The 16,630-nt window shown below is 41.1% G+C and overlaps 1 protein-coding gene across 1 annotated transcript in view; it reads left to right on the top strand.

Moving 5' to 3' along the window:
• EPHB1 (EPH receptor B1) overlaps positions 1-16,630 on the top strand; it is a 251,330-nt gene that overhangs the window by 104,181 nt on the left and 130,519 nt on the right. Inside the window, exon 3 of the mRNA XM_075201569.1 lies at positions 2,749-3,430. Coding sequence (XP_075057670.1) covers positions 2,749-3,430 — 682 coding nt within the window. The remainder of the gene's footprint in view (positions 1-2,748; positions 3,431-16,630) is intronic.

The following is a 16,630-nucleotide window of genomic DNA, read 5'->3' as shown; positions in this document are numbered from 1 at the left end:
CCCAGGCACATTATGATCCCCCCAAGACATATTACTACCCACCCAGACACATTATGCCCAATCCCAGACACATTATGCCCACCCCGAGACACATTAGGACACCCCCAACAAGACACATTAGGACACCCCCAAAAATACACATTAGAACCCCCAGACAACAGCATTCCCCTCACATGCCCCCCCCAGCTTACTAGTGTTCCCCTTACATGCCCCCCAGTTCACCAGTGTTCCCCTCACATGCCCCCCAGCTTAGCAGCGTTCCCCTCACATGTCTCCCAGCTTACCAGCGTTCTCCTCACACCCCCCCCCCCAGCTTTAGCAGGCTTCCCCTCTGATGTCCCCCAGCTTACCAGCGCTCCCCTCTGATGTCCCCCAGCTTACCTGTGTTCCCCTCACACGCCCCCAAGCTTACCAGTGTCCCCCCACATGCCCCCCACACGCCCCCCAGCTTACCGGCGTTCCCCTCACATGCCCCCCAGCTTACTATCGTTACCATCACATGCCCCCCAGCTTACCAGTGTTCCCCTCACATGCCCCCCTGCACACCAGCGCTCCCCTCACATGCTCCCCCTGCACATCAGCACTCCTACCTAGTTCACAATTAATGTCAGCACCTGCTCAGGAACAGGTACATTACTGCTGCTGCTCTGACCACCTCTTCTTTGTACTATGTGACCGCAGAGACTCTGCGGCAGAGTCACATGATCTGGTGATGTCATAGGATCCTTTCCAGGAAGGGGATCTAGCCTCTACCGTGTGGGGTGTTTCAACACTGTTTGACTCCCGGACAGTGTTCAAATACCCCACACGGTAGAGGCTAAATCCCTGCCTGCAGGTGGCACGTGCACCGCACCGCAGGCAGGGATTTAGGTAAGTATGGCTGTAAGTATGGCTGTAACTTGTGTTTGCATGGGTTTCCTGTCTGTCAGGCCTAGACAACCTGTGGCTCTCCTGGTATTGTGAAACTACAAGTCCCATGTCATACCCTGCCAGCACTTGGCTTCCTATCGACTGGCAATGCATGCTGGGCTTTGTAGTTTCAAAACACCTGGAGATCAACAGGTTGTCCAGCCTCACCTCATATGACATACTGGTAGGCTACCTGGCTTCAGTTTACATTCACCATAGTATGTGTGCATATCTGAGCCCGTGGTAGGGAAGTTAGATTATACACGTCACAGGGACAATCCAAGGTTGCTTTCACTTGATAAAAAGTCGTCAGGTTCTTATACCTAGGATTTTACAATTAGTAGCCTCACTTGTGTATAGTTAAAAGTCTAAAATAAATGCAACCATTTGATATGCTTACAGTATGTGTTGCAAGGGCAAGTGCTTCATTTTTGTAATAGCGTAATGTACATTATTAATGGCAGTTTGATTTGCCATGAGTGTAAGCGCTAATGTTGGTAGTAATGAAGCCTTCCGTCGCTACCTCTCCACATGCACCTTATCCTCTTTCATCTCCTGTTTATTCATTATCAGAACAATAACATCGCTTTTTAAGATGAGGTTTTAATTAGCTGTAGCAGTGGCTTCCTCCCCGGAGCTTGCGGAGCGCAAATTTCTAAAGTACCATGAAGTGCTATCCAGCCAAATTAATCTTGTGATTAATATCACTACCTTTGTGATGCAAGCGTAGCTGAAAATGAACGAGAAGCACACAAGGTGCATGCGGTGGGGGAATCTGCTCTATGTCTGACTGCCTCTGTCTATCTAATATATATATATATATATATATATATATATTATATTATATTTTTTTGTATATATATATATATATATATATATATATATATATATAGTCAAGTTATGCTGGTGCTCAAATTTCTCTATAGAAATAAAAAGCCAAGCACTAGCAGATGAACACAGGCATAAACTTGACTTTGACTGCAAATACCTATTGACTGCATATAACTATCCATTTTTCTATTGCATCCTTTCCCATTCAGGAAAACCATATATCTGACACAAGCATTACTGGATTATGTTGTGGTAGCAGTTTCCGCTTCCCTTTCCTTCAATACACAAGCCTTTGTATAAAGAAATCCTTCGCTATATATCTATTTTTGTGTAGTTACATAAATATAAGTCTGCTATAATCAGACATATTTAAATATGCAGTGCAGAATTCTGAGTGGTTTCCTTGCAGTCTCCTAGGTAACACAAATGATTCGGACAAATACAGCATGGCCAGCAAAATATGGAACACATACTTTATTAGATGCTACCATTTCAACGGGTTGGGTACCAATTAGCGTCTCTAATAAATCCGACAGCAGTTTGACCGATTGGAGAAGAGCGATTTTCAGCTGTCCTAGCTGGAGATGAGGCACCTAAACATTGTAGAGGCATCGCTTCCTTAAATGACCACCTTAATAGCGAGAATGTCTAGGCCGCACTTTAACATGAAGTGATTTGCATACGCCGGTATGATCATTCGGCAGAATTCTTTTTAACAATGATTTCAAGCAGTCGTTCTCACCTCCAGGTAGGACAGCTGAAATTCGCACTTCTCCAATCGGTCAAACTGCTGTCGGATTTACTGTAGTCGCCAAAGTGACTACCACCGATTTCAACAGTGACCTGTAAAACTGGAACTTGTGAGCTAATCATAAATAGCTATAACAATAACTTGTAACACATAGTAATAGACATTTACAGGATCTGGTTCATATACATTAGTTATGCATATAGAATATATTGGTTTCTAAGTAACTATATCTCTGCCAATTCATGTTTTCCCTGCAGTGGGAGGAAGTGAGCGGCTATGATGAAAACCTCAACACAATCCGCACATATCAAGTGTGCAATGTCTTTGGCCCCAACCAGAACAACTGGCTGCGCACCACCTTCATCCCAAGGCGTATGGCCCAACGTGTCTACGTGGAGATGCGTTTCACTGTCAGAGACTGTAGCAGCCTCCCTAACGTGCCGGGCTCTTGCAAGGAGACATTTAACTTGTACTACTATGAGACAGACTCCCATGTTGCCAATAAAGACTCTGCGTTTTGGAATGATGCCCCTTACCTTAAAGTAGACACTATAGCTGCTGACGAGAGTTTCTCACAAGTGGACTTTGGTGGGAGACTGATGAAGGTGAACACAGAGGTGCGCAGCTTTGGCCCATTGACTCGTAGTGGCTTCTATTTAGCCTTCCAGGATTATGGAGCATGCATGTCGCTCCTCTCTGTACGTGTCTTCTTCAAAAAGTGCCCCATTGTGGTCCAGAATTTTGCAGTCTTTCCTGAAACCATGACTGGGGCAGAGAGCACATCATTGGTAATATCCCGAGGAACCTGCATTCCTAATGCCGAGGAGGTAGATGTACACATTAAACTCTACTGCAACGGGGATGGAGAATGGATGGTTCCCATTGGAAGATGTACTTGTAAAGCTGGATATGAACCTGAGAATCACACAGTCTGCAAAGGTAAGAAGCAATTTCTGTGTGTGAGAGTTATCTTCTAATGATGTGTCTCATATACACTAAATACAATAGATGGTACTAAATTCCACTAACACATATATAAACAAAGCTTCATCGAAGTTATTCAAATTAAATTATTATAGTATCAGTAGTCTGTAAGGGTTTGGTAATTAGACAAACGCTTCATACAGTTTTCTAAGACTTTTTTTTATTATCCCCAAATTCTCTGAGAAAAAGCACAATTAGAACGAGGCACCGCAATAGGTTCCATATCCATCTAATCAGGTCACATCCGGACTTGGTTACTGAAACAATGCTTTGCTCTGTATATTTGCAGTATACCTATGTGATAACTGTCATGAATACTATGCATAATAATAATATTATCTGGAAATGCTTTTCTGGTATACTGTTCATACCTATACAGTAATCCAGGCATTTATAAATGCGGTGACCTTCCACGTGTCCCTCTGAACACACCTCACTCTATCCAAACTAAGCTTTTGCTCAATTCCCCCACATTTATGCAAATTTTGTTAACGAGGTTCACTTCAAACATAAATGTCACTGTAAGTGCTACGTCCTGCAATGACCTCATCAAGCTGGAAGGTTGAGTTATATATTCCGGGAACCAAGCATTTTTACATATAGATAGGATACAGGCACTTAATTTAAACATTACATGCACTGAGCATATACAGTCCATCGAAGTGCACACATATGGCCTAATGTGGAGTGTGAACACATTTGTGTCCAAAATCACACAATATGTTCATACAAAAACACACAATTAGTTGCACCAATCTTAAGATCGGTATCATCATCAACATCATCATCAACATTTATATATATATAGCGGCAAAAAATTCCATAGCACTTTTTAATTGACAGGTCTCTAAGGCTAATGGTTATTTCTTTATATATTTCTTTTTTAAGGCACCCCCCAAGATGGGGTGACCAGGGGCAGGCTGGGCTGGGGGGAAAGGGGGCACTTTAAATGTCAGTGTATAAATAAACTATCAAGTATTTGTGTGCTACATGAAGAAACACACATTATTTAACTTATGTGCAAAATAGAAAACTAATTTGCACCCCTGACATTGTAACACATACTTGCCAACTCTCCCGGAATGTCTGGGAGACTCCTGAAATTCGGGTCGGTCTCACGGACTCCCGGGAGAGCTGGCAAGTCTCCCGCATCCCGCAATTGCGGGGCTAAAATGACAAAATTGCATCATTTTGGCCCCGCCCCCGCGTCAAAACAGCATATTTGACGTGGGGATGGGGCCAAAATGACACGAATCACTGTGCCCCGCCCCCTCGCCCTCTAAACTCGCCTCACTCCCGGATACAACTTGCCAAGTATGTTGTAACATGTTTTTTCCAGGAGACAACTTACTCAATTTTTTACTTAACTTTCTTCAATGAATCAGGCCCTACATATTTCTTTCTCTAAACTGTGCATCCATTATTTGTTAATGTAAGAACAGATTAACCAGGTGACCAGAACTGCTCTTTAAAAAAACCTTTCACTGGTAGGTGGGTCATGTTTTTTTTAATTAATATTTTATTAAACAATTTTTCCCCAACCATAAGCCTTAGAGACCTGTCTATGGATATGAGCAACAAGCTCGGTGCAGCAGATATGTTAATAGCTCCCCACTGCCATCCCCTTCTATACATCAATGCTCTAGAAAACTAAAAAGCATTGAAAGGGCCGAAGAGAAGAGAGGCTGGCGGAGAGACACAGCACTGCCGGCAAATTATATTTTTGCATTTAGTTTCTAACACCATAATGTACTGTCAACAACAGGTTCTCTTTAAAAGGGAACATTGCTTGAGGTTGGAAATAGTAAAATCTGTGTATTTTGGAACTCAAATGTGGAATACGAAAGAAAATATCTGAAGCATTTATGTAGTTACATAAATCTGAGTCTGCTGTAAGCAGACATATTAAATATGCAGTGCAGAATTATAAGTGGCTTGCTTGCAGTCTCCTAGGTAACACAAATAATCTGGACAAATATGCACACAGGGGCATGGCCAGTAAAATATGGAACACGTACTTTATGGATACTACTATTTTAGCAGAGGGCTGTAAAAGTGGAACATGAAAGCTAATCATAAATAGCTATAACTATAACTGTAACACAGACTAATAGACATTTACAGGATCTGGTACATACATATTAGTTATGCATATATCATATATGGATTTCTGGTTAGTTATATCACTGTCAATTCATGTTTTTCCTGCAGTGGGAGGAAGTCAGCGGCTATGACGAAAAACACAATTTGCACATATCAAAATCGCTTGAGGTTGGAAAAAATAAAAAATAAAGGCTAACACTGGTGTTTTGCTAGACATCCTGGACCGATCTTTAAAAAGGAATTCTGGGAACTGTAGGCTATCCATTACCCTAAGAAGATTTTAAAAAACTTAGTGAGGAAAATGTAATGTACTCTACGGCCAACCTTCAGTAATTCAGTAAATAGAAGTAAAATTTTGGTCTGTAAAATAAGGGGGGGTATTATAGAGAACAGTAAAATGACGCTGTTTTAAAAATATTACCTACTAATTATGCAAAACATCAGCAGTTATAGTGGTGTTTGGGGCTGTGAACCTTGTACTTGTAAAGAGAAATAAAGAGGGGAGAGTGAGAAAGATAGGAGCAGAGGAGGAGGTGTATGTAAAATTGTACTTATTACGCAGATTGAGAGTAATGCTCCCGTTTAAAGGTTAGAGGGCCCTTGAAGTGTATTAACTTGTCCATCATTGCTACACAGAGGGCTGCAATACTCAGTTTTATTAACAGCTGTCTAGTCACCCACAAAGGTCTTACATGCACACAGCCCTGATTAACACACTATGTGCACAATATCACACACAGTACATACTGATTTGTATTATGTTAGATGTGATTTTTACCCTATATTCTTATTATTTGGACTTTAGTAGTTAACATTTATTGAAAAGGAAAGTACTAAGAATGCAAATGTCCACATTCCGTAAATATGACATGATGGGAATTGTAGTGCTCCGAGTTCCACTGTGACAGTGTCGCACATAACCAGCTCAGCAGAAATGTGTTTCTGGAGAACACTGGCAACTGTGAGGTGGTAATATATAAATGTTTACTTATTTCTAAGGGTACTGCACTCACACCTAATCAACCCAAGGTCTCACCTTGCTATAAACCTCTTGGGACAAGAGGAAAAAAGTGCTTTTCCATCTATAATCCTGTCTGCTGCAGTGTGAATTCAGCATAATGCAAAGTGGTTCTTTATTTTTGTGTTAAATGCACCTTGGCCTTTTGGGAAAAAAACAGCCAATTACTCATTCAGAGGATTAAAGAGTAGCACAAAATGGTGAGAAAGCATTTAGACAAGGTCAATACAACAGCTTCCTAGTTGCCGATAAAAGGCAGGGTGGCCAATGTTTACTAAGCAGTGCTAATATTTGCTGGTGTGTGAAAGAACGGGGTCATACATGACAGGGGAATTATGTGGGCGTTATAGAATGTAGTACTAGGGGTGTGTAGTGCATACTAATCTAAATCACTAGTCCTGAGGGCTTACCATCAGCAGGAGCTGGTATTTGTAAGGACTAGGCTACATTTCTGATAATGCTAATGTGTTACATGTTAATCACTACAGATCCTGGAACCATTCTGAAACCGGTTTTTAAGCTAGTTAGAGAAATATGGTAAATTCTTATATGTTTGCATGTTTGAAGGATACAACCCCGGTATAAGCCGGTTTGAAGCCATTCAAAAGTCTCAAACCTGTTTATTGTCCTTTATGATCACATTCAACAACAAGCTTTTCTGCAAACATGTAAAATGTTTACATACCCCCCAAATGTCCCGATTTCCCATCATCTAGTTTGTCCTGATCAGTGGAGGGGAGTTGGCAGTGTAGTGCAAACAGTAAGTCACTGACACGACAATAATGTTTTCAAGCATTTCACATATCAGTTAAACAGTTTTGGCCCTTTATATTGTGGGTGTTGTAGACTGTACTCCTAGTCTAGTAGGGAATGGTATCTTGAAGTACCAACAAGACTGCAGTTCCCAGAATTCCTCAGTAGGGGGTGTATTAGTACTGTAGTAGGCAGTGTTAGCCCTGATCTGGGGATCACCCATCAGGAAGCCCCTGCCACGACTGGACTCCAATGAGTGCAGACACAGATTTGGCAGAAGACTGAGACCAGCCCGTTACCTTTCCACAATGCTACAACTACCCATTTCATTTCATCCACTGCTGACTTCCCAAATAGTGGGTCTAAAAAAGGCGGGCTTAAAAAGTGGATAGAGTATTAACCTAATTTAAATCACAATTTCGTGTTTCAAAATGTTGGGAGTTAAGTTTCCGCATGTGATTGAAATACGTCCAGTTGCCATTTTAAATTCCCTTCCCGAATTTTAGTTGCACTGTGAATGAAGCAGCCCCCAAACTATCTTGAGGCAGTTGGACCATGGTTAGATCAAATTTCGCAATGGAACAATTTGCGCATCTCCACTAAGCATCAGTTCCCCATATAGTCTGACTATCGTGCTGCACGAACCAATTATCTTATAATGGACCACCAGTTACAGGTGTCCTGGTAGGCTTTATGCAGTATAAAAACCTAATTTTTAACACACATAATGCTTTTGTTAGAGTCACATTCTGTCTTGTGCTGTTTTACTTTTTTTTTTTTTTAACATATGTAAGTGAGGTGTTGGTGAGAAAAACATAGTAGAGACTTGCATATAAATAGGGAACATATAGCCAAAAGATATGGCTATGAACATATATATACACAAGAATGCAGTCACTCAGGACAATACACACTCAGACCAGGAAACATACTCTGACAGGGCAGTATACTCTGACAGGGCAACATACTCTGACAGGGCAACATACTCTGACAGGGCAACATACTCTGACAGAGACACACACAACTCCTCTCTGCTTTCCTTACCCCCTCCTCCAGATTCACAGGCTGTCTGCTTCAGTCTAAGCCTATCTAGGCATTTTAACAGTAAACCGATTTTAAGTGCTATTAATTGCAAGCAAGCAATTGGCAGTAGGAAAATATGTTGAGCTATGAATATATTTGGCTAAATCCAGGATTATCTTTTTTTTATAATAGGTACTGAAGGGATAAAGTACTCTGTTCAGGAATTCCACAGAGCAGAATCCAGTTCAGCCAATAGAAATAGACTCTCCATGTGTGTGTGTGGGCAGCAGTCATTTACTGCAATTCACTCACACAACCTATAAGTCAGGAGAGATGCTGCCCGTCTTTCCTCCACTACAAATAAGATGAATTTCAGACACTAGCAGGAAGAAGGGATCGCAGCAGGTATACAGGCACTCAATGCCGAAAACAACATGACACAATCAATTTAATAAGGGTTAACATTGCACAAGGTTCTGCTATGCCTGTCTCGGTGATGTCCGATCCGGGGCCCAGTGGAGTGTACTGCATATTGAGCTCTCATAACGATGGTGTCAGTAGGGAGGTTATTAAAAATTGATTTATTCCTCATGTAGCTATAGTAGCTATGGGTCTTGAATTAGAGAATAAGCTCAGGTCTGTGGCTATTGTACATGACCATTGTGATTTCATATTACTCACAGAGCCATAGGACATATATTGTAATGGTAAAGTAATAGTACTGAATTGTAGCAATGCATGACCAGACCTTTGTGGTTTTGTTATATTGTGACCCGTGAAACCCTTGGTGATGACAACTATTACCCTTACATTGTTATAATTAGCTAAGCTTAGCTTTTATTAATGATAAAATAGTTCAGAACAGTGCAATATCTAGGGACACTTTGCTGACAAACAGGTGTATGGGTGGTACAATCTGCGGGCACATAGCAAAAAAAAAAGCGAGAAAGGGCATGTGCAGCAGCTCCGTTTCAGCAGCACTGTACTATACAGCAGCCGCGGTGCTGTCAAAGAAGTGTCCGCGGCGGTGCTATAAGACATTTTTCAACATACTTCCACTCTTTCATTCCTTTGGCTGATCACTGTAGGCCTAATTCATTAAGGAAAGTAAAACAAAAAAATGAGTAACTTTGAACCTTGGCAAAACCATGTTGAATGCAAGGTGTGCAAATGAGTTTATTATTTGACACATAAGTAAAATACTGGCTGTTTTTTCATGTAGGACGCAAATACTTGATAGCTCTATGCTTACACTGACATTAAAAGTTGATCTAGAACATGCCCTACCTCAATTATAAATCTGTCCTCACATTTTAAATTTACATCCCCCTCCAATACAACATGGTTTTGCCAAAGTGCAAAGTTACTTTTTTTTTTTTTATTCTTTTCCTTAATGAATCAGGCCCTGTGTGTGTCCTTTTCAGTCACTTGACCTCTTTTGCGAATGTTATTCACCTTGTGTTTGTGGTTCAAATGGTCTGCCCAGCACAACTCAAAGTGTGCATTTACTCTGTGCTATTAAGTGGCGACTCTACAAAGAGGACGTACACCTAAGTTTGCGGAAGCTGAAGAGGCACAATGTGCAAAAAGTGTACAGGTCAAAGTACAACCTCTTACCACCTGAGAATAACTACTGTCATTAAAGTCACTTTTTACAAATATAATACTCAGTTTAACCATGTTTATCATTTAAAGGCACATTAGAAAACATGTGGACTGTTTACACGTGGAAGTTTTGCATGTGTGTGTGTGAAGCTTTTTATTACATCGCTCCTACAAATGCGTTCTCTACACAACACAGAGGTACAAAAGGTTTTGCATTAAAAGTACAGAAGGAGACCTAAATAGCTGGTGCTTCAGTTGGTGGAAAATGTAATTCATTTTGCAGAGCTGAAATGGATATTTGTCCCATTGCACAGCAAAGAATACCCCATAAAATGACCTTCTCTACACATTTATCTCAATACATTAATCTAATTTTTGTGTTTCCCCACAACACCAGGGGCATAGGTGCAGCTCCTCAGGGCCACAGAGAGGAGTCTCGCTGCCTGGTGTGATCGCTTATTTTGGGATCCGCTAGGCAGCATGCATGGCCTTGGCAAAAGCAGTTGATGCACGCACAACGTGGGCAAAAGCTGATGTAGCATATGGAGCATAGGAGGGGTGTGACTGCACGGACCAATAGGAAGCATTTGTCTGTGCAGCACTTTACCCTATGCATAATGTGGCTCAGCCGTGGAGGTGAATGGGCAGATGTGTCCAGTGTCGTATCCGCCTGCCACTGCTGGGCCCACAATGGAGGTCCTGGACCCTTTTTACACCCCCTGCAGCTACTCCTAACTTTGCTAGTACCTCATACTTGCCAACTCTCCCGGAATGTCCGGGAGAGTCTCCCGGACTCTCAGGAGAGCTGGCAAGTCTTCCGCATCCCGCAATTGCGGGGCTAATATGACGTGATTCGCTGTGAATCTTGTCATTTTGGCCCCGTGACAAAACGGCATATTTGTCAAAGTGATGCGTTTGGCCGCACCCCGCCCCCTCCCGCCGTCTAGACACGCCCCTCTCCCGGAAACAACTTGCCAAAGGTAGGCAAGTATGTAGTACCTCCACCCGTCTGCTTCTGCAAACTTCCTAGCTCGTCACCAAGAGCCACTTTTGAGAAACCCTGAGGACTGGTGTTTGCCCAGTCTGCTCTATATATATTATATCCATTTATCAAAACCGTGGTATTTGAGGTAAGGTAAGCATACAAGTCATTGTGGCCATGAAAATTATGCATTTGTCCCTATAATAGTTCATATTTTACAATTATTGTTACATTTGGAATGCCCATTGCTCCTTTTCCAAAATCCTGCACTTGCCACAATTCTCTATTATATTTAAATACTTCCTGACATATTTTGCTCCCTTCAGCAGTTATCACAGTATATTAAAATCTCTGTGCTGTACAGTAGTTGCTCAGCAGATAGAATGATACATATGCAGTAAAAATTGCTGTGCATTTAAAACACTGTATCAATCACTCCGGCATTAATCAGTGTTCCCTTTACGCCAACCAATTAAACGGAAACATGAAAGAGTAGTAGAATCCTTTTGAAGTGCGATGTTTCATTCCGCTCCTGATGCAGCAGATGCTGGCAGGCAGGCAGATGCTGTCCTTGTTTTTTTGTGAGTAATATTAATTTTTTTCTTAAAGTTTAAGAGACTCGGAAGAACAAGTTAAGAAATGTACAGCAACAGCTTTGCTTGCATGGTCTGGTGATGGTAAAATAGATGTGACAACATGATCTGCTTTACATGTGCGGTGCACTCAGCAGATGATGATCACATGATCCACCAATATGGCCTCTTTCCTACAAGCTCTAACACTGTAGCTGAATAACACAAGATGAAGAAATATATATATATATATATATATATATATATATATATATATATATATATATATATATATACAGTGCTTTTTTTGTAAAAAAAAAGGTGGTGGAACTCACATCTTGTTAATATTTTATGATTTTTTTTTTATATTCATGTCTTAACATACCTTTAATGTATTATATGTATTGTATGTCCCCCTTCAGTTTTCATCCTGTGCCAGTGCCAGTGCCCCTAATAATTTTTATGTCCCCCTTCAGTTTTAATCCTGTGCCAGTGCCCCTAATCATTTTTTTGTGCCCCTTGAGTTTTCATCCTGTGCCAGTGCCAGTGCCCCTAATCATTTTTTGGTCCCCCTTGAGTTTTTATGCTGTGCCAGTACCCCTAATCATTTTTTGGTCCCCCTTGAGTTTTTATGCTGTGCCCCGGGCCCGCCCCTCTCATGCTGGCCTTTTTTTTTTTTTTTGTCACCATTTATTTTTCTGACCACTTTCTTTTAAACGGCGCCCCATTTTTCCTCTAACTTACCTTGCTTTCTGTTGCCTCCTTTTTCCTCGTCACTTCTTTTCAGTTTTCTTCTCTGTCGCGGCGCTCCTCTTCTTGTTGATTGCTCCTCACAGCTCCGTGAATGACTGTCGGGTGCGACGTGCGTGATGACGTCACGCCCAACAGCCATTGGAAATAGAGAAGGAAGGAGGGCGCGGCCGCGCCGGACAGATGGTATTGTTTACTTTTTTTTTTTTTTCATTGTGTGTGTTAAAGGCCGGCGGAGAAGTTGCGGCAAAGCCAAAAAAAAAAGGTCGCGGAACTCCGTTCCCAGCGTTCAATGGGAAAAAAAGCACTGTGTATATATATATATATATATATATATATATATATATATATATATATATATATATATATATATATTTATTAAGGGTGTGCACCGGCCACTTTTGGGGTTTTGGGTTCTGATTAGCTTGAGGTTTTGGGTTCTGATTTGTTTTGCCAAAACACCCCACGAAAGGTTTTGGTTCTGATTTTGGGTTTTGGGTTCTGATTTTTTTTTAAAAAAGCATAAAAAGTGCTAAAATCCATATTTTGGTTTTTTTTCACTCCTACACTATCATAACCTCAATAACATTCATTTCCACTAATTTCCAGTCTATTATGAACACCTCACACCTCACAATATTGTTTTTAGTCCAAAAGGTTGCACCGAGGTAGCTGGATGTCTAAGCTAAGCGACACAAGTGGGCGGCACAAACACGTGGCCCATCGTAGGTGGCTGTGTAGGCTTGAATGGCCTTTTGCTGCTCCTCCATCCTCTGCAGCATATAGAGGGTGGAGTTCGAGCACGTCATTACCTCTTGTTTTAGTTGATGGCGGGGCAGGTTCATGCTTTTTTGATGTAGCAGAAACAGTGAACGTAGTTTAATATCTGATACTAATATTTCTGCACTGCAGGAATAGTGAACGTAGTTTAATATCTGATACTAATATTTCTGCACTGCAGGAACAGTGAACGTACTTTAATATCTGATACTAATATTTCTGCACTGCAGAAACAGTGAACGTAGTAATATAGATTGCAGTTCCTATTTTTTGGGACTGCAAGAATATATTGCTCTAGAATTAAAAAAAATTTAAGATTTTTTTTATAATTATAAAATTACTATGGACTTAGCAGAATAAAACACAGGACAAAAGCACCACTGGACTCAGCAGGACAGACACTGGCCAAAGCACCACTGGAATCAGCAGGACAGAGCACTGGACAAAGTACTACTGGACTCAGCAGGACAGAGCACTGGACAAAGTACTACTGGACTCAGCAGGACAGATCACTGGACAAAGCACCACTTGACTAAACTAATCAGCAGGACAGAGCACAGGATCTCAACAACCTCCCTCTTCAGTGATCGCAGGGAGAATGAAGATGGCGGCCGCGAGCGGGGCATTTATGACAACCGAGCCTCGCTTGGATGTCATAGCCTCGTTTTGGATTCCTTTGGCGGCCGGAAGTACCCAAACAGTGCTCGGATCCCGTTGGATCTGCACTGTTTGGGCGGGTTCGGATTAGCGAAATCTGAGCCCGTTCATCTTTAATATATATATATATATATATATATATATATATATATATATATATATAATGTATATCTTTATATCTATTATATATAATAGATATTATATAGTATATATAGTGTATATCTATTCATCTGCCCCCCGCTACAGTAGTTAAGTGGCGGGGGGCAGGGCTTAGTGACGTAATTTGAGTATCATCGGGGACAAATGGTGCGATTCTACCATTCTCCTCCCCCCGTCACCACACAACCACCTCCCCCCAATCTCCTGGAGCAGAAGTTGCTTATGATAGACATATATATATATATATATATATATATATATATATATATATATATATATATATATGTGTATATATATATATATTGTAACAAAACTCACCCTTCTCGTGGCATTTTTGTCACCTTCTGTTGCAAGAATACCCAGCAGATATCAGCAACACGAAAACTTCTTGTTTTAAGTCAAATATATTGATTGTTTGCATCACAATAAATGGCACTTCTTCTGTCAGGATGACACCAGCAAGCAACTACCTTTTGCTTGCACCTCCTGGCGACCCTACTGCTTACTACACACAGACCAGCTCACTACTGACTGGCCAACTAGTTCAGCGTCAGTCACATCTGACAAGAGCACAACGCAAGGTTAAATACACAGGTCTCCTCCCACAGGCTTGGGTAACTGACAGGTGACACCCCCACCTTGTCTTTAAAGGAAGTCTCCTCAGGTGCTTTGTAACGCCTAATCAGCACAGACACCCCTATCAGCTCTGCTGATAGCTGTGGACACAAACACGTTAAAGCATGTAAGTATATCACATATTACATTTACTTTATCACTTGTCTCAGACCTGTGCATGACTGAACCTAAGCACAGTGCTACACCTGTATATAACATGGTTTGCAGCCTTTTACCTGCAGACTGTTAGCTCCATAGCTAATTCCACTCTGAGAGGCCTGTGGAAAACCACTCCCATTGCCACAAAATATATATATATATATATATATATATATATATAAAAGTTAACCTGTGCATGATACTCATGCATTCTAGTCAAATCAAGCTACTTAAGGTGTTAAAAAGGTTCTTGTCATGCATTTGGGCCTAGCCCAGGCCTCCTCAGGGGAAGAGCGTTACTTCCCGACGTAAGCGCCCTTTTGTAACGTGGTTTTGTCCACATGTCACCACCTCATCATTCTTCTCCATCACCTCATCCTTCATTTTCATCACCACATCTATCCAGATGTCTATCCAGACACAGGGATCTCTCTCAGCGGTCCTGAGTATCATACTCCTCTCACTCTGTCACCCCCGGCAACCACTAACCACTCCCCACTGTCACCCCCGGCAACCACCAACCACTCCCAACTGTCACTTCTCCTTCAAGAAATATATATATATATATATATATATATATATTTTTTTTAAATCTTAATAAACACTTTTAACAATTAACAAATTAAATTAACAAATTAAAAACATCTTAGTATACCATGTTTCAGCCCTTTCTGAATTTTTTTTTCCACACACACTAAGAATTTAGTAGGTCTGTGTATAACTCCACCCAGCAGGTGGCGCTGCAGCTTGGTTTTATTTTTTCCACACACACACACAGACAGACTAACACACGCCACTAAGCATTTATAATATATATATATATATATATATATATATATATATATATATATATATATATATATATATATATATACATAATATTGTGAAATGGTCCTGGATATATAGTTCTGTCAGCTCTCTTGTAAATCTAACATTGCTGCTGTACAGATGATAGTCTATATGTATATCTGCAATCACCTCAGATGGAGAGGCAATATAAAACTAGAGATCAATGTAGAAACCTAGAAAATATTTAGGGGGTTATGCAGAGAGGTGGAATGGGGTAGGTAGAGCACAGGTGGTGTAGGCATAATACAGTTTGGGCATATTAAAGAGGTAAGTAGCTGCAGTTACACCTCTAGGATGTGCACCTGTTGTGGCTGGTCATCCACTAGAGTAAAACCCGTGTTGCTGTTGATGATATGCAGTTTACATACTAATCCCGGTCATGCGTATCTAAGATGTGTGTAGCTCAGTATACTAAAGCTGGGTACACACTACAGAAATTTCAACCAACTTTTTATGCCGAGCGATTTTACATGCGATCGATGGTCCGATCGCTCGGTCCATGGACTGCATACACACTAGCCTTGTTTAGGACGATAAAGGGAAGAGCGGCTGTCCCTTTAGCGACTTTTTACAGCCATGTTGTTGTGAGCAATGACTGTAATTTCGTACTCACTGTTGTGGATAGGTCGGAAGTTTATACACACTAGACAGCGGAAACGAGATTGGAACGAAAATATTAAACGGTACGACCAACCAAATGAGGCAACAATCGTCCATTTGGGCAGACTTTCGACCATCGTGTCACTGCACACACTGACCCGACTTTTGAACGAGCGGTCGTATGTCGGCTGATTCAGCCAATTATTGGACGAAAACCGTGTAGTGTGTACCTAGCTTAAGTAAATTCTGGGATTCCATTTACAGTAGCGATGTCAGTGTAAACTGCATCCAGCTCTACAAAGGCCCTTAGTGTGAAAACACAAACTATTCAATATTGTTTTGATGCATTGTTTAAAATCGAAGTAAATAAAGACAAGAGTTGAAACCTTCCCATAGAATACTATTGAATATATGTCGGGATATTTCACTTTGATACATTTTGTGACAGGTCTCAGAGTGGCTGTGGCTGAATATACTGCAGGAAGACAGACTGTAACAAGTGAAATCAAGTCACTATTATTCTTTCTATT

The sequence above is a fragment of the Mixophyes fleayi genome, chromosome 3, assembly GCF_038048845.1.
Source record: "Mixophyes fleayi isolate aMixFle1 chromosome 3, aMixFle1.hap1, whole genome shotgun sequence".
In the NCBI taxonomy this organism is placed as follows: Eukaryota; Metazoa; Chordata; class Amphibia; order Anura; family Limnodynastidae; genus Mixophyes; species Mixophyes fleayi.
Note: the sequence above shows the minus strand (reverse complement) of the source record. Positions and strands in the feature narration are given on the sequence as shown.